Source organism: Rousettus aegyptiacus, unplaced genomic scaffold, assembly GCF_014176215.1.
Source record: "Rousettus aegyptiacus isolate mRouAeg1 unplaced genomic scaffold, mRouAeg1.p scaffold_m13_p_16, whole genome shotgun sequence".
Classification (NCBI taxonomy): domain Eukaryota; kingdom Metazoa; phylum Chordata; class Mammalia; order Chiroptera; family Pteropodidae; genus Rousettus; species Rousettus aegyptiacus.
Window position 1 is genome coordinate 27,324,484 of NW_023416291.1, and position 21,300 is coordinate 27,345,783.

The 21,300-nt window shown below is 37.4% G+C and overlaps 1 protein-coding gene across 2 annotated transcripts in view; it reads right to left on the reverse strand.

Moving 5' to 3' along the window:
* The window catches only part of PALLD (palladin, cytoskeletal associated protein), a 347,001-nt gene that overhangs the window by 175,711 nt on the left and 149,990 nt on the right, over positions 1-21,300 (reverse strand). For both annotated transcript variants that reach the window (XM_016148183.2, XM_036233612.1), the window contains 5 exons: positions 17,460-17,526; positions 16,157-16,262; positions 13,647-13,721; positions 9,502-9,643; positions 8,939-8,962 (listed from right to left, as the gene is read on the reverse strand). In XM_016148183.2, coding sequence (XP_016003669.2) covers positions 8,939-8,962; positions 9,502-9,643; positions 13,647-13,721; positions 16,157-16,262; positions 17,460-17,526 — 414 coding nt within the window. The remainder of the gene's footprint in view (positions 1-8,938; positions 8,963-9,501; positions 9,644-13,646; positions 13,722-16,156; positions 16,263-17,459; positions 17,527-21,300) is intronic.

Genomic DNA, 21,300 nt, shown 5'->3' on the forward strand with positions numbered 1-21,300 from the left:
TTCATATTTTTTTTTTTACTAGTTAGGACACAAGAAATCCAATGTAAAATGAGGTAATAAAAGCTTTAAGATGGGAAGCAGGAAGTTTCCTGAACCTGAACATCTTAACTATTACTATCCAAATAATTCACTAGAAATTCACCTGTTCAAGGAGATAGCTATGGATCCTTTAAGACACAAGATACATTGGAATAAGACCTAAGACATCAAAAGAACATTGGAAAGTGGACAGATATTAGAAGAAATGAAAAGCCCAATCATGAGACATACTGTCTGCCCTCTGAAAAGCGGGCTTCAGGCAGAGGTCCAGAGGTTCGTCATCTTTGTTTCCTCTTAGCAGAGGCTGGTGGGAGCCGTTTTCTCAGCTCTCAGCAGCACCTCTGTGCCTCCTGCCCAGGCAGCCACTGCCTCCAGCTCTGCACCACCTTCCCAGGGCCTGGTGCCCTCAGGAAAGGTTCTCTCAGCCTTGGTCTATTTACTCCTCCAAAGGCAGAGTTTCTGGTGATACTAAGAAAAATGCCTACTGCCCGTTCAATGCCTGAGGAGGCTTTAACTGTAAACACAGACAGAATTCTGTGTTTTGAAACCTACACTTAAAATCAGAAGAAAATCTTATTTAGCAGGGATGATATAAAGGGGTTTTGGAGTGATGATCTTGATAACTTTTAGAATTCCTTCTTAAGTCATCTACAATTTTTTTTCAGTTATGTCCTTTTAAGAAAAAACTGAGCTCATATACATAGGTGCCCCTTCTAATCCAGAGGACCCTTTTGAAAATGAAATTTTACCGCCCCGCCTCCAACCGCCACCCTGGCCACTCATTCATGACTTGAGGATAAATTAAAAGCCCTTAATGTGACCATAAAGTCCTAAACGACCAGGCCCATTCCTTCTGTGCCGCTCATCTTTTCATGCTGAGCTCTGGACTCAAGGGCTCTTGGGTGGTTCCTGGAGAAGCCACATTTCTTCCAGTCTCTAAGTCCTCATCCCAAAGGACTTAGCCCTCTCCTACTCAGCCTCACACTTCCACCTAAACATTGTTTTCTCAGAGAATCTGTTTTGGTTAGACTGGTCAGATCTACCACCTATATGTGATTTTTAGGATGGCAAACTTCCCTTGGAGACATCTGTCACAACTGTAACAAAATAATTTCTTGCATCTAAGTTCCCAGTTCCTTGACCAGAACAGAACCACTGTAAGAGCACACAGCGTTTGTTTTGTTCATGGCTGTACTCTCAGCATCTTTCAGACAGAAGGGTCCTCACAGACATTTTTGAATAAATGTATAGATGAAATTTAAACTGGAAAAAAAGTAAACATCTGCTTTACAAAAGGCTATTTTCTAAAGGAATTCTCAATTAGACTGATTTTTCTACAAGCTTCCTTGTGTGTTTCAAATGCGACTAATCAAAATTCATTTCATATGAATTTTCAGGAATACTTTTATTGAATATATGGAGTATACAAGTATAGAGTTAAGGACCAACCGAACACCTAGAGAAGGTCACAAACTTACCTACGAAATAAGAAAAAATTAAAAAGTGCTGGGATGTTCTTGTAATCTTTACACATTGCTATGTCTTAGTGATTTTTTTACCAGATAAAATTTTAGTCCAATGCTCTAAAGGTTGCTCAGTTTTTCTCCTTTTGGAAAATGTCTTCCAAAAATGACAAAAGGCTCAGATTTCGTTGGAAGAAAGGAGCATCATAGCTTATATGGTTCTGACATTATGAATATGAAGAAAGCCATGAGGAAATGAGATGAGCCAGGTTGTAATATTGAATTTTCATCTGGTAGCATCTTATTTAAACAAAGACCTTTAACACATCTGTAAAATACATTTTAGGGAGGAATGGAAACCAGGAAATGAGTGCTTTTGTCAAAGGGAGTTAGAGGTTTATTTATTTGTACTAAAAAACTGTCTCTGGTATAAACAGGAAAAATTTTAATTATTAATGATATTATGATCCATTTTAATTCAATTTTCCTAAATGAAATATTTTTATTTGTGGGCATATAATAAGTTACTAAATTGGAAACTATTTTTGATGGTGGTAAATTCTGTTTTCTAAAATTACCTAAAAAAATATTTAATCACATCAATATCTCTAAGAAGTTGACACTGAATTTCATTGGTCTTTGACTAAACACTTGTTAAATACAAATGAAACTATTTTATTTGTAGAAACTTATTTAAAGATGAGGTAGCAAAGATAATGTTACCAGGTCTCTTACGTAATAAAGGGATATTTTCATAAATGTCTTCCTTCACAGCTTTTTTTTTGGTGGGGGAGGGAGGCATGTCCAGTCTAACTAAAAAGAAATCCAGCTTTTACTTTCTAAATTATATGGTTTGGCTAACACAACTGGTAACAAAGAACTCTTGGCTAAAGTCAGCAAGATGAGATTCAGAGTCATTAAATATAAGACTTGTATAAATTTTCATATAGGATTTTTAAAAATTATGAGCTATGATCATATATAGAGTACATTTAAAATGTACAGTTTAAGGAATAACCATGAAATGAAGCCCTGTGTACTGATCATTAAGTCTAAGAAGTAAAATCCTACCGATAGTTTAGAAATGCCCTGTGTGCCTAATTCAATCTTCCTCCTCCTTCTGAGATAACCATTCCTTTTATTTTCCTTATGTATTTACCATGTATGTATCCTTCAAAACTGCATTCTTTAGTTTTTAAAAAATTGAGTAAGAAGCACAAATCTTGTTGTGTAAAGAAAAGGCAAACTTGTCCCTGTTAGGAAAAAGCTCCCCTCCCAGTAAATTCTCGGGGGCATAAAGTGATTTCAACTTCCCTGAGAGTTTACAGAAGCCCCCACAGAGGTAACTAGTGGGAAAGGTCATGAGTGAGTCCTGGGAAATACAAGGCTCAGCTCAGAGGAGAACCTGGCAGAGCTGGACAGCCAGCAGCAACAGTTGGTAGAGCTGGTGTCTCCGAACTTTGTTTTTAAGTTCAACATAGTCAACTTTCAGATCTCAGCACCAGATCCAATGAGAACACTTCCACTGGGGGTGAAATGAATGTTCTCAGCTGACGTGGAAGCGGTACATGGAAGAGAAAGCAGGACAAGCCAAGTAGAGGTAAGAATTTGGGTGAGGCTTACTACCCACCCATTCTGTCATGAGGGAAAGAAATGGAGCAGCGGCATGAGCTCTTAGTGATGAAAGCCCCCATGTATCCGTCTCTTGAGTTATACTGCTACAATTGGACTTGTCCCCCATTCCTGACACAGAGCTGTTACCTTCCTGGAGGTTCCCTTTGCCTCTTGTTTGTATTTGATCTCCTGCTTCTGGTAGTCGTACGCCACATTTTGCTCTTTCTGGATGAATATTTTTGCTGTGGTGGAGCACATCCTACATAAAAGGTTGTAGGGGGCAATCTCTGAGACCTTGCAATCTGAAAAATCCTGGCTACATCTTCATACTGAATTGAAGGGCTGAGTGGGTATAGACTTCTTAGTTGGAGGTAATTTTACTTGAGAATGTTGAAGACTTTGCTTCACTGTCTCTTTGTGCCCAGTATGACTGCTGAGAAGTCCTGAGTCATTCTGATCTTGTTTCTACCTGACTGGATGTTTCTCCCTGGAGTCTGACAGAATTATCTCCTTGTCCTGGATCTTCTGAATTTTACAACAATGCACACTGCTGTGGATTTATTTTCACCCGCACTCACCCTTCATGAGTCCCTTCAATCCAGAAACTGAAATGCTTCAGTTTGGGGAATTTGGGAAAAATTATGTTATTGATACTCTCTCCCCCTTCTTTGTTCTCTCTTCCTGGAATCCTAATTATGCACATATAGTCTACCTGGCAGGTCCTCTAGTGTCTCTAATTTTCTTATCTTTTTTCTTCTATTGCTTCTCTTGATCTTTCTGGCTCTTCTGTGGGACATTTCCTCAACTTCCATTTCTGCTACCAACTTTCTCATTCCGAGAAGTTTTTACGTTCCAAATGTTACTACTCTTCTCCTCCTTTCCTATAGCTTTTGATTTTTACTTCTTGGATGCACTGATTTTCCTGTCTCTCTGAGGAGAATGTCGCTTTGTTTTCACATTTTCTTCTCTTTGCACGTCTGTTTTCTCCAAGTTGCTTTTTAGAGAGTTGCTTGTTTTCCTTTACATTATTTACAACAGAGGTTTCTTCAGATGTCTTTCATCTCTTCTGAACTGAGATGGGTGTGAGCTGATTAGAAGCTCTGAGTGTGAGAGAGAGCATGTCACTTACAGCCTGCCCATTAGTGTAATCCAGATGGCCTCTTTGTTGGAGAAACTTCCATACTATTACGTACAGGTTTTTTTTTTGGGGGGGGGGGGGTGGGTAGGGAATTGGGAGATTTCAGATTGCCGGGAAAAGACTTCAGTCTCTGCCAGGAGAGGAAAGTTTACAGACCATCATCCTAGAAGGGAGCGCAGGAAGGTGGCCGGCAGCAGGAGTATTCAGCATTTAGAATTCCAAGGGTCCTTCGGTCCCTTTTTGGTGCTCACTCAAGTGGGCCTTTCCCTTCTCTCCCCAAAGATTAAACCAAACTTTCTTGGTTCTTGGAATGCTAAGCGTCTCGGTATTTTTTTTTATGCTGCTCCAAAGCAAAAGGTATACTTAACAGCTTCATTTGTTAAGTAGTTATTTCCAAAGAACTTAAGTATTTAGGCCTTAACAAGTTAGTTACTGTCTGAAAAAAGTACACTTAACTTGAAAGAAAAGAATTATTATTTTATTCCCAAATAACCACAATTATTACTAATGGATGCTTGCATCCGTTGGGCTCTGCACAGCCCTTCCTGGAATCAGATCAGACACAGCTAGCCTCATTTCATGTTTCATGCTGATTTTCATGTGGTAATTGCTTTTTATCAAACAATCATTGAAAACTGAGTTCACAAATTTATGATGTCATAGAAAAGAATGTGAATGATGATGATGAAACCCTGAACTAGTAGTTTTGTCTATCAGATGTCGAGTATCATGTGTTCACAACTGAAATTTCAGACATTACAGACATTACAGCACCTGTCCGATCGGTAGAACTCCCAAGGCACCTTGTCAAAGTTTGGGAATCGCAGCTTTTATGTAGCCAATTCTTGTTTAACACACAATCTTAACCCGGACCTGCATTAAGTTTTTAACTATGTACAACCTACTGGGATCTCAATGAACATCCTCACCACTGCCCTCCTGCAACTCGGCACCTCAGTAGATTTAACAAGTATAATTTGCTTCGCACTTGGAATCATAGAATCGAAGCATGGACATGACCAGAGGATGTCTAGGATGATGGGGGGCACTGGTTAGCGGAGATTCATACTGAAAGTAGGAGGCACCATACTTTTACATGTATAATTCCCCAAGCAGCAAGATACCTTTTCGTATTTTCAATTTTGCATGCCATTTAGACAATGCTATAAAAGTAACCCAATATAGTTTGTGGCTGTTTTCAGACAGCTGAGTAAGGGCCTGAGTATTAACAGCTGTCCAACGAAGTCTTCTGTGTCTGCTGCCCACCCCAACCCCCCAGACTAGTCTTTGAAGGATCCAATCAGTGAAAAGTCATAATGTCAAAGAAGAAGGCCTGAGCAGGTAATATGACAAATGAATGTTGGTCTTAAGTAAGCTGACTAGCTATTAATTCACAAAACAGTCTGAAAAAAATTGTGATGCAAGCTGACTTCTGTCTAGACAGGGAAGGGACTGTAAAACATATTAGACAGATGCAATATGGTAGTGACAAGAAAAACCTGTTTCAGTTGCACAAATGCATTGGGAAGCAATATGCTAGCTCCTTCTTTAACTGAATGTGTAATCCCTAATGGGGCTGTATCTAGGTACTAATGAATTTCGATTTTATTTCTAGAGCTTTAAAACATCTTACATATGAATAAAAAAATGAAAGAAAGTGAAGAGAAAAAGGATTAAAAAATGAGGAAGAGAAATGTAGAAAGAGTGGGAGGGGGAGGGGGAAAGGGGAGGGGGGGAAAGAGAAAGAGAGAGAGACACACACAGAGACAGAGACAGACAGAGAGAGACAGAGACACTGAGACTGAGAGGCAGCCGGCAAGGAGAGAGCAAGAGTGAATGTGACAGAGGAAAGGAAGAGAGGGTAATAAAATCCAAATGCTTAAATATGTTCCTGAATTTCAAAGGCTATTAATGTTTGAGCATTTGGAAAATATCACTGACCTAGTCCTATAAAATTTATCTCTTGCCTCAGATGAATTATACTCATGTCTGTTTTTCTCCTTTCCACATAACAGTGGCTAAAAAACAACTATTAGGAAAGCCAGTTCCTACATACATTTTATATGGCTGAACAGTTCAGTGATCTACTGGATATAATAGTCAATCAGGTCATTTAAGGAAAGTAAACAGTTCAATATACATTTTGTTTTTTCCCCTTATGTCAATGGTCACCTTCAAGGTTAATGTAAGGAAAACATTTGGCTACTAGTAAAAGACTCATAGTCATACCTAGTTTTGTCAGGCATGCCAAAACATTGTTTAAATACAAATGTTTTAGCATTTGCTTACTCTGAAGTTCTTACTCATAACTCACATAAGTAGTCACTTGAAGATTCGAGTGTGTGAAGTTTTTTTTTGTTTAAAATTATGATCATGGATTTAATGATACATGCCAACTGTAGGTTTCCTGAAGCAGAGCATTTTAATGCTCCACTACGAGAGTGAAAGGAGCAATTCTAACAGTGTTGTGCTAAATATAATTGTGGAGAAATTATCAAAGGTCAGGAAGACTAGTTGTGTTTTGTTTTTAATAGCTGGCTATAGTGTGTATGTGGTGTGTGTTTTACTGTATTGATAGCTTTGCTTAAAATATTTCTCTGCCAAGAAATAATTGTTTTCAGCAAATGTTACTATGGTTGGAATGGAGGAGGCTCAAGTGCTTTCAGATCTAACAAAAGGGGGGAAAAATAAGAAAATTAGATGGACTTGAAGAGGGGAAACTTTTTTATACTTTGCTAGGATATACAGTATAAAGGAAGACCTTCCATATCTTTTTTCATGATTTTGCTACATTAAACCAAAAGATATTTAAATAAGTCCTAGAAGCTATATTATTTTGTGAAGTTGCTGAAGACTAATTTTGTCAAATAATTTATGATCAAAACTATATTCCAGAAGCAAAAGAGCAAACCATAACTGAAACAGGAGTATCTGTGGTATGAGGGAAGGGGCTTCGATTCTCCCTCCTCACTCAAATTTATTCCTTATTAGTCGGTATATTGTTTTCAACTTTCATACATCACTTACTCAAAAACTAGACTACAGATTCTAACCAGTGTTTTGATTTTTTGGATCATTAGTTTATGACTTTCCAACATAGATCATGGGGGACATTTCATGAATCATCATCACCTCTGTAGATGAGAACAATGGATAACAACGTGAATTTTTTTTTTAAAGAGCTGTTGAATTCACTCAGAATCCACAACTGCAACATCAAAAGAAGTCATAAGCCATTCCAGTAGTAACGCTTTTAGAATTTTTGGCTCAACATTTTAGTTTTATTAGTATAGAAAGCATCAGAAGACATAAATTGCTCCATATATTTGTTCGCATAAACTGTCTTGCAGATAAAAGATATTTGGTTCCACCCACCTCCCTCCCTCCATCTTTCTCTGTATTTAAAACAGCAAATGCAAAAGATATGCCCTAACTCCCTATAGGATTTCCATATTAGCTCATGCAGTAGGTTGAGTCTCAGAAGTTCCATGTATCAGGAACTGGCATTATGCAATGTTATACAAAGACATATCACAGACACAATGTGAAGTTCTGCATTCCCATGGTTTGGAAAGTGATTACAGTATTTGATGTGGTGACTGACACATCAAGTGGGGTGACATGCTCTAGTTGTAACTCATGACAAGAAGGCAGTAGATCAATTCCAGCTGTTCCCTAAGGAGGCTACACAGCATCCCTTAAATGCTGGGTCTTCATAGGCTCACACTCTGTTTTTGACCGAAACTCAGACATGAGAGGTTCAGGACTGACTACAGTAATCTGACCTGAAAGAGCCCACTGAGAACCTTCATGATTTAAAGCACGGACAGAGCAAGGTCATGGCTCTAAAAGGACACATAGCAGGCTCTGCTTGATACTGAAGCAGAGGCGTGCATCTGTTTGTCTGCCCGTTGGCAAGAAGTGAAATCGGCGACTTTGCCGATAGAAAAAATACAAAGAGTGGTCCCAAGGAGGATGTACGATGATGCACAAACAGAAAATTGTGTTTCCTTTACAAACATCATTTCAGTCCATGTGGTGCCATACACAATACAAAGAGTCTGTGGTGGGAGAATAGTCAGACCTGATGTTCTGAACAACGTAACACTCTGGTGAGGTCACACGACCTGGAAATTGAGCAAGATCCTAGGGCAGGATGACTTTCTTCATGCTTGGAGAAGAATAAAATTTTATGGCGTAGGGCACATAAATGAGAAATGCCTGGTGGTCAGTGTTGCTTATGTTTCCGGGCTGCTCTCATGTGAGGCACATTTCTACACTGAGGAGTCTAGTTGTTAGTGGGTTTTGGTCAGTAAAAGTATGCAGTAGATTGTTCTTTTTGACTGGAATTTTAGAAGGATTTTTTTCATCATTAGCTTAGTTTGCTTTGAGTATAAAAGTCTATATTTTAAAAAGCCTTAAGTCACTGAACCTGACATCCTTCTCTGAATGAAATTTAATGTTTTACTAATAAAGAAGTTGATATAAAATGCAGTTTACAGACCCCATGATAAAGAAGATATTGTCTTTAAGGAGGTTTCACATTTCCAGGGAACTACAAAAACACTGTTCTGCTCATGGCTTTGAAACTGAAACAAAGAACTATTGAAATCCAAAAAAGATACATTGCCCCCTTCCCCCTCCACCAAAAAAAAAAAAAAAGAAAAGAAAAGAAAAAGCTTACCAGGTTCAGCTGTAGATCTAGGTTCTGTTTGCCATATAAGAAAAAAAAAAAAAGGTAAAAAACAGTATTAGAATGGGGTTCCATTAATGAACTTACCTAACTTTTCCCATTATCTTGTCTAGGACATGTCTGCAGAAAGGTTGTAGGTAAACTCCAGAATACCAAAGACATAACGTGATAGTAGATCAATTTATGCTGTTATAAATATAGAAACAAATTCCAGTCAGGGGTTACCCTAGGAAGTTATTTTATAACTGCCGCTTGCAGAAAGTCTTATAGGAGGCTCATGAGCCTCCAAAAATCATTTGCCCAACTTTCAGTTCAAATGCATATATGCATTTTTCTGAAGAAAGAACATACAACTTTCATCAGAGTTTCAAAGGGCTCCACAAGGGAGCACCCCAGCTTTAACTTACTTAACCCCTGTCATTTGCAGATTATCTCCTCTCACCTCTCTTTGGAAACAGAAAGCAACTCATTTGAATGACTCAACCCTAACTGGTTTTTCTGACACTTGAGAGAAGACTATGGTTGGATTGTGGGTAATGGGCATCTCTCCTTACTTTTCTGTAGAATTCTGAAGTCGGGAGAGTCCTGGATTTCATTCCCTTGTCGGAACCACTTGACCTGCAAAGGGGGCGCCCCTCGCACCCGGCACTCCAGAACCACCACCTGGCCCTCCGATGCTGCAATGTTCTGCAGTTCCTGAAATTCAAAAACAACACTGACCATCATACTTCGGTGTGTTCTTATACAATTTCACAGCAAAGAATAGGACTTTCAAATTGTAGAGGAAAAATGCAAAACTTCTCTCATAAAAGAATTACCACTAACTCAAGTACAGATAAACATCTTTAAATCCACTGACTGTCAGCATTTCATAATCTCTGTGTAATGAAATTAGTAAGGTTTACCACTGGGCCTGTAGAAATTATGGGGCTGTCTGTAAATTTATTGATTCTTTCATAGTTATGCAATTTTATGTTACCTTTATCTATGTTTAAGAATAAGCTGTTGGAATGCAAACTTCTTAAAGCAAATACACACTATACGAATGTAGATTCCTATGAAAACCAGATAGGAAGAAAAGAAAAAAAAGGCGTACACTTGTTTTCACACGCTCCAGCCTTTCCATGTACTCCCCTCGCCTCCGCCTCTGCCCAACTACTTCCCTGTGTCAGGTTTGTGAAGATAAAGGGTTTGATAATTTCTCATTTTGACATTCTGTGTAAAATAAAACATGCAGCACTTCTCTCTTCCTGGTCTTCGTTTCCTCCTTTTGCTGTAAGTTACCCGTTACCCGCCTCCATCCACCCCAACTCCAGACCAATAAATTTTACAATCCAACAGATCAGAAATTTGACTTCATAGCTGCAAAGAGGTACAGCTTTTATATTTGTTATTAAATATCAAAAGATTAATAGCTATCTTACATATGTCCCCTCTTTACCTTCCTCCTCCAGGATTACTTAGTCATGAGGCCTCCTTAAACTTTTTGACTATTTAAACGTCTGACTATAGAGTAGTAGGTCTGATAATAGGGTATGTAGAACCCTTAAATTATAATAAAGTAATTCACAAATGAATAGATCAAAAGCAAACAAATTCACATTAGGAAGTGTGTGGGGGATTTTAGTTGTTTTAAATTATCTGAAAAGACAACAGTGTTGTGCTGGAAAAAACAAATGCTGTGGTCTTTGGTGCCCTGTGGAAATTCTAAAGGTTGATGGTATTAGCAGAAGAACTGTAAAGTCTAATGTAAAGTCTGAGAAGGCATTTGATAAGAATTTCAAGGAAAATGTTAAGATTAACTACTTCTGATTGCATTATTTCTCCTTATCTTTAAATGCAGAAAACCTCTGGTTTTAAATTGACTTTTAGTTTCTGATTGTGTCCAGAAAGGGCTAATTTAGTGGATCATATCAGAAAAAGTGTCACTCAGGGACACAGCCCCGTGTGGATTAATTATTAAACACCTCTGGGCTTGTCCAGGAAGCCATTCATGGTAGATTACAAGAGGTACACAAATATTTTCCATGTTTGAGCTTACAGGCACCAAAGAGACTCTGATTTATTCCTAGAGTTACGCGTTTTGTTAAAACATTAGAATGTCAGCAAGGCAGGAAACGGGTAGATGCCAAGGACCTTAAGCAGTCAAAACTCTGTATTATTCTAGGATCCTAATCTGGCTCTTTCTGTAGCAAACTTTACCTTGACAAAAGTTGTAGCTAAACATAGTTAGCCATTGGGAGAACTTGCAGGAACATAACGAGGAGACCTGAAGGGCACAGAGAGGCAACCTTCAGAAGCCTCACTTGGCAATCCGGATCATCCATTCAGGGTAGGATTTGGAACCACTGGGTATTTTAGGGTCCATATAAGGGCATCTCTTGACATACATCAAGTCCAAATAATATTGTGATTCCTTGGAGGGGTCTAACTACTTGGGAAGAAATGTGACATGGACCTAGCTGCTCTCCCGGCCTTGTGCGTCCCTACTACCCCCAGTCCCACAGTCCACACCAGGTCTGCTGCCCCTGCTAAGTTGGAAGGTAGAGGCACTGGCTGTGGCTCTGACCAGCTGTGAAACCTGAAAATCTTTCCCAGAGCAGTACCAGAAAATAGATGGAATTACCCCTCGGACTGGCAAACCCTAGCCGCCATCCATTGTCAATCATTATACCCAAGAGAAAGGCCAAAGAAGATGCTAAGGCAGACAAAGTGATGACTAGGTTGAGTTACAGAGATCGGCATATTTATTTCCTAAAACTGCCCCTTCAATAACCAAAGTCCAGGCCCACAAAGAACCCTGAAAAATGGGGAGAGGAGCTGCCCAAAAGGAAAAAGAAGAAAGGAAAAGGAAGAGCAGATACAAGCAAGGAAGGAAACAACCCTGCAGAAAACAGACACGCCATGGTCCGGACACGGGCAGTGGAGGTGCTGCACTTTTGTCACTAAACAGTGTGAGTGTTTTTTTTTTGTTTTTTTTTGTTTTTTTTTAAATCAACCTTAATAATGTAGAATTTTGTTTTACATTTCTTTTTACTAAGCTACACAGAATGCTGCATAGTGTTCTTTCGGGGAAGACAGTAACACCACCAATAGACTGTCTACATCTTAGGAGCTGGACTGCAGTGGACGAGCCACAGTTCTGTGTCTAGTGCTTGAGGATTTCTCCTGGTGCCCGGGAGGAATCCTGTAACGTTTGCACATACCAGGCCACCGTGGTGAAGCCATATGGGGAGGGAAAAATCTTACATCCTCTTTTCCTCCCCTGATGCCTCCAGTGTGGGCTTTATTTACTTAAACCAAGAGGTGCATTGGGTCCTGGCACCCCTAAAATCAACTGTCTTGGACAATAACACATCAGGTAACAGACCTTCTAGTGATGGTCTTGAGAAGATGCTTGTGAAAATTTCTTAAACTACATATAAATGGGAAGTATCCACCCCTCTGCAAACATTTTCTGTTCTAAGCATCAAAAGACGACTTCATTGGCCATTACAGTGACATTGGTTTTGGTAGGCTTTTACGTGACCTTTTTTTTTTTTTTTTTATTTTGGTAGTTTATCCAGGATGGGACTTTCGAAGTTATTGCCAACTATTGTCATTAGTTGCCTGTGTCTTACAGTAAATGCTGTTTATGAAAAGATCTTTAATAAAGCTGGGTACAGGCTGGCTTAAGAGAAAAAAGTCATTCTCTACATAATTAAGATGCTCTACTCTATTGCCTCACAGATGTTTTATAGATTTGCTTGTCCTGTTTGTCTTTAGTTTACCTGGAATTAATTTTTGTTGAAAAGTGTGAGCAAGAGTCTAATTTAATATATCTCACTTCTGCTAAAAAATTCATTCTTTACCCAGTGGTTTGTGGGCTCTATTCCGGTTACTTGTCAATTTCTAGCCTTGTGTGAGCTCCATACTATCCTCACACCATATATTTGGAAAGTCTTTATCTCAGAAGACAAATACCACCCCTTCCCTAACACCACCCCTATTTTTCTTCAGGAGTGTCCGGGCTGTTCTTAGCCATTTTTTGTTCCACTAAACTTTTAGAATCAAATTGCCAAGATCGATATAAAAAATAAAAATAAAAACAAGAAACGCGTTGGAATTTTAGCTAGATTTGCATTAAATTTATAAATTCAACTTAAGAGTCATGACTTCTTTACAGTCTACCAGTCCATAGGCATTGCATATCTTTACTGAAAGACATTTAAAAAGTCACAAATAAATCAAGTTTTATAATTTTCTCCAAAAAAAGGAGGAGAAGAAGAAATGCTAAATGGAGCCATTTCTGAATTTAGCAGTTGACCAACAAAATGGATTTCATTCAACCTGGTAGTATAAAACACCAACTTAGAACAAATGGAAAATTAGCCTTTTTTTTTTTTTTGAATTTTTATAAAACTTACCAGTTCTAAGAAGTACCCTACATAAAATTTTGTCTTTTTTTCTCTAACTACTTTGGCTTTCACACCTTATTTTGAGCTCTATCAGGTCACTGACCATGCTCACACTTCTCAGAATCGTCATAAGATCATACTTGCACAGTAATTGTTCAATGAATATCTACTTAGTCCCAAAGGTAACTGTGATCACCAGTCTGCTGATCTGTTTTAATTTTTAAAGGCTACTACACAAAGCCACATGTCAATGGAATTTATGCACGAAAGCAAACAGAGAATGCGACTTGCAGATGTCAGACCTTTGTAAAAACAGGAGGAAAGTAGGCAGAAGTGGTTCCATCAGGTCTGCAGAGATACGAGGTTGGACTGTGAACCTGAAAAAGCAGAGACATGTGGATCAAATCCTAAATATATAAACTGCTGAAAAGATGGGCTAAAGAAACCTTTCATTATTAAGATTGCTCCACGTGAATGAAATGAGTGAATGAAAGGATCTCCATATATCATTTTACTGATCTACTCTTACAGCACAGACATTGTCTGCTTCCTCATTTCACATCTGTTACTCTTCTCTATTCAAAAGGATATTCTAGGTAGAAGTTCCTGATTCCTTAGGGATCCATGAGCTTTTAAATACTATTACCAAATGAATTTCTGTGTGTGGGATTTCCACAGGGGTCTTTTTAAAAGTTCTCACAGACATTGTTTTATTTTTTAAACCTAGTCTGGATTTGTTGAATAAAAAGCACAAGTTACTAATAGAGGAGGGTAAATGATCAAACATCTAAGTATCTTATCTTTAACTTGTATTCTTTTTTGATATAGGAATTATAGGAAATGAAGAAAAAAGGAAAATATTTTTTTTTCTTGATGTGCAAAAAACAAAGGTGCTGAAACATTTACTGAATGGTACTCATGTCTGGAAAAATATAAGGATTTCGAAGTAGTAAATGGAAAACATTTCTTTGTGTACAAACATTTATTTTCGAACACTCCAGATTTATTCACTTCTATATGAGCAATTACTAGCAATTACTAAGATGATGGTGATCTTATATTACTTGTCTAAATATGCCACAGAACATCATCGAAAATGTTAGCAGAGTTGTAGAGATGCTAGGATGATAATGGGCCTTATTCATTAAACTTGTAAGAATTTTTTTTTTATGGACTTGTTATTCAGAAGGTCTGGGTCTCACTTTTCACTGTCTTTTTATGTCCAAAGAACATGTGAACACTTGTACAATATTTAGTCTTTACCAGAAACTGTTCTAAGTATCATATGGAGATTAACTCACTGAATCCTCATGAGAATCCTATGAGATAGATGGTATTATCTTCATCTTACAGATGAAGAAACTAGGCACAGAGAGGTATATCACTTGCTCAAGGTCCCTTAGTTATTGATAGAGCTGGGATTTAAACGGAGACAGCATGATTGTAGCATTAACCTTTATGTCACTTTCCTATAATAAATTAATGTTGTTCTCTGAGCACTTTATTTTCCCAACTATACAAGTGGGATATATTACTTTCCATTAAGTATTTCTGTAAAAATTTAAACCATGTTAAAATGTACTATTTACATTATGGTACTTACATATTTAGATGCTTTTAGGCTTCTGTGTTACATCTTAATATATTTTATCAGATTCAAGAACTGTTTTGTGCGTATATTTCCTATTTCCCATGCACAGTTTATAAATTCTTTGGGAAAGAAGCTGGTGACATGTATTTTTTTTTCTGCCATGAAATGCCAAGCACTGTGCTCGGCATTCATTTAATGTATATCAGTAATTAAATATTAAACACAAAATGAATCAGAAAATTTCGGTAAATTCCATTCTAGCTTAAGAGCTTAAAGGAAATATCTACGATATATGACATTTGCAAATAACTTATACTGGTTGGTTCTTTTCATGTTTATGAACTCAGGTATCTTCTCTACAGTTTGCATATTCCATATACAACAAAATAGATGGCACACATTATAATTACTAAAATATCTATGAATGCTCAATAGATAGAGGGAATGGTGATGCTCATAAAACATACTTACCATCCTTATGAGTTAGGAATGAGTTTACAATTCAAAAGTGTTGGGGGAAAGTTTGTGAGTGTTGTAATTAAAAATACTCAGCACAGCAGAAAGGCATATTTGAGTTAGAGACATTTAGATAATAATTTTTACTTAAAAATAAATTTTACATTGTCTGTGTCTGCAAAGTAAACTCACTACAATTTGTTTCCAGTAGTTCGCATTGTTCTTTCTTGGATAAAGTAGTCTTACGATGAAACAAAAGCAAGATAAAAACGCATGATGAAGTAAAAAAAAAAAAAAATTGATTTTTTTTCTTATTATCTGCTTAGCACTTAGAGGATGAGAAAACTTTAGTTGGTATGTGGACTTCTCTTGTCTTCTCATTTGTTTAAATAACTAATAAATGTGGCTAAATGGAAGATAGCACAAATGTGGGAGAATAATCAAATCCTCATAGCTAAATCAGATACCATCCTGTCAGACTGTTGGATGTTAGAAAGGGAAGTTCCCAACGGAAACGCACATGTTGACTAATCAGTGGTGTGGCGTCAATTAAAGGTTACTTTTAATGGATTAAAAGGAGAACTTTACCTATCATTTTCTTTTCTCTCAGTTGTGTTTTCACTCAGAAACAATTTCAAGGGTGTGAACTAGTTAAAATTGAAGCTCTATTCTTTAGCCTTTTTAAAATCAAAACTATATTCTTTAAACCAAGAAGTTTGCTAATGAGCTTGACTCCTCGTGGGCACTGGTCCAAGGCACACTTACTTGTTGAACAGGGACAGATAATGGCTGAATCACAGCTGTTGTCACACCTGTCTTTGGAGATGATGATCCTATTGTCAGGGAAACTGAAGTTGTTTTCTTTTGAGCTCTGGAAAATAGGGAGGCAAGTGTTCAGCAGCAATTTAAAACAGGAATTAGTCTTTAAAACATTTCCACCGATTAGCCCAGTTTGTGTGTGTACTTAATCCACTTCACTGTAAGTGCTTCAGAAATGCATAGAAAGGACCTAATAGATATTAGCAAAATAAACACATGGACAAAAGCAGTTGAATATAACTCAGTTATTATCAGAGAACCTAAAGTACTGAATTTGAAAATCCTAAGATAAACGAAAATGCTTAGAAAAAGTCCAATCTTTAGCAGTAAGCAGGTATTTGAAATCTTAAGGTTTAGGGTCCTATATTTAATTCAAAGTTTTGGTTGTCTATTTTAAGTGTAGCAGCTGTTCTTTGTTCTGGCTTCTAATTTTGTTGAGAGTGTCTTAGAATTGTCTTTTCTTAGTTCGTAAAAGTTAGTGAAGTGTAGAGAAAGGTTAAGGGGAGTTGGTTTCAAGGCCTAACATTGCTTATTCGCTGGTTGTGTACTCATGAAGGACACAACTTCACTGAACTTCACATCCTTATCTGAAATGAGAGGTGGCAGAGTACATATGTGATTTTATCAAGGTCCCTTCAGCATTAATACCTGGTGACTAATGGACGCTGAATGGATATAACTGTTATGTATATACAGGTATACCAAAGGAACTTAGTGACGCAGACTCAAAATTCATAGTTTTCTACAAAACTCTGGCAGATTTTGATTTTTGCAAAACATTAAGATATTAATATTTTACTAATAATCCATGTCCTTGTAGAAAAGAATTTTGATAAATTTTCAAGACCAGACCTAATTAGAAATAGACTTTATCCAAATAGAAACCCATTTCTGGCCTAATGAGACATTATTCCAAGTTGTATAAATAAATTGATCCTCATTTACATTTTAGTAGTGATTTAACAAATGTTCTCTCAATGTGATGAATATTTATACAAATGTTTTACACATTTATAACCAGTCAGTTGTCTTTGAAACTAACACTGAATGATTAAAGAGTGGCACAGCGATGAGAAATGCAGACTTCAAAGTTCAAGTGCATAAGTTAAAAACTGTGTTCCAAGTTCAAGTATTTGATCTTTGATTGACATTGGTTGACATTTTCCTTCAAAGCACAACATGCATGTCTTCATATCCCAACAATTCTGACACTCTTTGCTATATAACTGATGGAATCACAGGTACTTACTGTGGCATAGCTCCAGGTTTTGATTTGAAAGCTAAATTTTCGCTGTCAGAATCTGTCGAACTGGCACCTGAGGGAGTTAAAAATAATAAAGATGTAAGTAGAATCTATAATTACATCAAAGAGTAATGTTCATCTTTAAACAATAACATGTAGTCTTTTTCTGAAATAGAGAATGGTTCAGATCATTTTTACTTGGCGTGTATCTTCAGAAAATCATATTAAAAAAAGAACTACCATGAAAAACTTTCTTCAGTGCAACATGTTTTTAATGAAAGACTTATTATTAGTTTCATTTTTCTCACTTTGGTCATTACAACCATACTCTTAAATGGCTTATAAACCATGAAATAAATGTGTGTGTATATATAAAACATCCATGGTTTTAAACTTTAAACCCTTCCAAGGAGATTACATGGTGTGGCTTATTAATGTCTTTATTACTCATTGCTTAGGAAATACTTTCTGACTTATTGATGAACTAGAACATGACGGTGGCTTCATTCTTGAATAAGAGTCTCTGATTTTGGATCATGCCTCCCGAATTCATTTGCCTCATTACGGTTTTTGAATTACTGGTCAGATTTTTAGTTAACATTCAAATTACACTTACATTTTAATGCTCACATATTTTGTGACAAGAGATTTTAGATGACATTTAAGATAACTGTGATGATTAGAAGTATATTCTTGATATTTCTTTTATGAGGCATAGTTAACTTGAGGTATTTAAATTATCTATTTAAAAATGCTCTAACTTAAAATACTTGCTTCCAGAAAAGTAACCAAATAGCACAGAATTGTATGATAGAATAGCAAAGATCAGTGGATACCTTTCCTGATGCCATTCGGCATACGTTAACAGTCTGGTATGCATTTTTCAGGTAAATTTAATGTATCAACATACACATACTTATGTACATACTTATACAAATGGAATCACACTATACATACTCTTTTCGATTATTTTTGCCTATGAATACATTTAGAATATATATGTATATTTAATTCTCTTGGATAGCTGCCTAGTGTTCCTTCCCATGACTATGTGCTCTTCCAACCTTTTATTGATGTCGATGGTCATGTTTAAGCAACTCTGCTGGAATGTTTGCTGTCCCTTCCTATCTATTTCTGTAACTACCACCCGGTGCAGGCTTTCTTCACCTAGTTCCTGGACTACCACAGTCTTCTATCAAATTTGTCTTCAACCCATGGCAGATTAACTTTCCTGTCTTCTAGAACCTCCTGCACTTCTACATCCCATCACCTTAATCCAGAGAGTTAAACATACTCCCTGTTGTATACTCCACTAGGTAATGGGAACACAGCAGTTAAGCACACACACACCCCTCTACCTCTGTGGAGATTACATTCTTTTGAGAACACAGACATCAGAATGCGTGATATGGTGGACATGGGAAAACACAGTGCTGGGAGCAATGGGAATGCAGCGGGATGCAGTTTTCAGTAAGATGGTCAGGAAGGCTCCACCAAGATGGAGACTTTAAATAAAGATCCAAAGTGGGTAAGGGCTTTCCCTTCTGGGTCTTTTCTCATGATGGGACCTTTAGTTATATTATTCACTCTGGCAGAAAACTCCTACCAGTCTTCTCTTGATAGTCTATCTTTTGAGATCAGCCGTCATTTTTCTGGGCTCTGTCTTCTCTGAACTCCCAGTGTTCTTGTTTCTACTGCTCACATCACTTACAATATCGCATCTGCTAGAAAATTATAAGTTCTTTGAGAACTCAAGCGGTGTTAAGAAGGGGAACTACCAATTTTTGAGTACTTACTATTTGCCTGACGGTCTGCTAGGCAGTTTATAGCATTTAATTATTATAATAATGAACTTCACTCACAGGAATGTTATATCCAATTACAGATGAAAAAAATGTGAGGAACCAAGAGGTTAAGTAATTTGCATAAGGTCACATAACTACAAAGCAGTGGTGATAGGAACTGCACCTGTGTTTTTTGAACCCATGCTCCATGACTTTGCCCGCACCATATGACTTTCATGTGGAGTGCATGTCTGTATTCCTCCAGGGCTTAGTTTCAGGCCTGCTCATGGAAGGCCTGAACTTCTCACCAGAATGGATGGATGGAACTAGGGAACTGCAAAGCTTGTTTGGGACAGGGAGTGGACCATGCAGCGACAGCAGAGCAGCATGTTGGGGAAACACTGATGGGAGGTAAGTCTAGAAACACACGGTAGAACCTGGAATATCAGGGCCAAAGTGTCTGGACTTTAGGCATTGAGAGTGGTGATCTGGAAAATTAACTGTGCAGGATGAACTGAGGGAGTGGGGGTGGGGTGGGAAACAGAGCGAAACAAACAGCAAACCATCTAAAATAGGTGACGGACAAGGAGAAACTTTTAACCATGATGAGGAGGTGGGGGAAGCTGAACAGGGGAAACAGAAATACCAGCACTCGGTTATCAGAAGGTCATGATAACCTGAGAAAGATCTAATTTACAAGAATCATGAGAGTGTTGAGGAGGAGGAGAGGGATGGCAAAGTGGCTCTCAAAGTGGTCAGACAATGGGGAGAGAAAGAGGTATTTTCATCTGATTCCATTTAACTCATTAAAAAAACAAAATTTCTGATTATCTCTATTGAGAAAGCCATTCTCTTTTTCATTCTTTTTTGCTACCCTTTTTTTTCCAGCTGATTTTAAAGGAAAAACGTTCAGGAACGAAAAAGGTTCTGTCCCCTGAATATGTTCACTAGTTTTGCATACCTGTCAAATCCCTTGTGAAATCTCAATGTCACCTTCTGTCTCAGGTGTCAGCAGCTCTTGCAGACAGCATCAGATCAAATCTCCCCATCTGTGCCAGCAAGTTCCCTCCCCTCCCCTGCGGGCGACCCTTCCCTCCTTCTCTTCCGCCTCCTCCCTTTAGTCACCTGCTTTGCACCTGCTGGTCAAGAAACAACACTCCTGTCTCAGGTTAACATTTTTCTCTGTATTTATTAAAACATCACTTTCAGTGTTTTATGTAGGCGCCCACCTGAAAGAGACATATGTTCCAGCCCCTGCAATTACTATAGCTGCTCATCGAATATTTACCTGCCTAAATGCTAACTATTTCTATACTGCCTTCCAACAGAATGAAGTAATCAAATGCCAACGATCTTCACTCTACTCCAGTGATGGCGTGCATGTGGAAGTATCATAAAAATGAGCCTCCTGTCTTGACTTTAAAAAGTGTTCCCTTTCCATCTTTAAAATGTACTTGTAGGAAAAGACCCACAAAATATATGAGCAAAAACTAAAGAAAAAAATCATTTGGCACACCATCACCCAGATACTTTGGAGCATATCCTCATGTACATACATAAATATTTTAAAGACAACAAAAGCTGTAATATTTTTCCATTATTGCTCTTTCCCTACATAATATATTGGGAAATGCCTATTTCAATAAATAAACACTTTATAATTTTTAGTGGCTGCTTCAAATTTATTTGTGTGTTTACCATAATTTTATCATTCCACTGTTAATGGATGTATTTATTACTTCCATTTTTTAACATTTCTCCAAAAAGGTATGTAAAGTAGAAATATACCAAATGCCCATTTCCCATATACTCATGAAATCAGTTTTAATTATTTTTATTTTTTCACTCTATCTTCCTTGATTAAAAAAAGCTTTAATTTCTGAGTGAAAGCAGATTAGATATAAATCATATAGCTTAAAATTCAGGAAATAGGAAGTCTTCATGAAAGCAAATATCAACCATTAAAAAATTATATGAATACCTGTTTGTATATATATTAAATGTGTATATGTGTGTGTATGTATGTATGTGTTGTATGTATGTGTATATATGCATGTATGTAT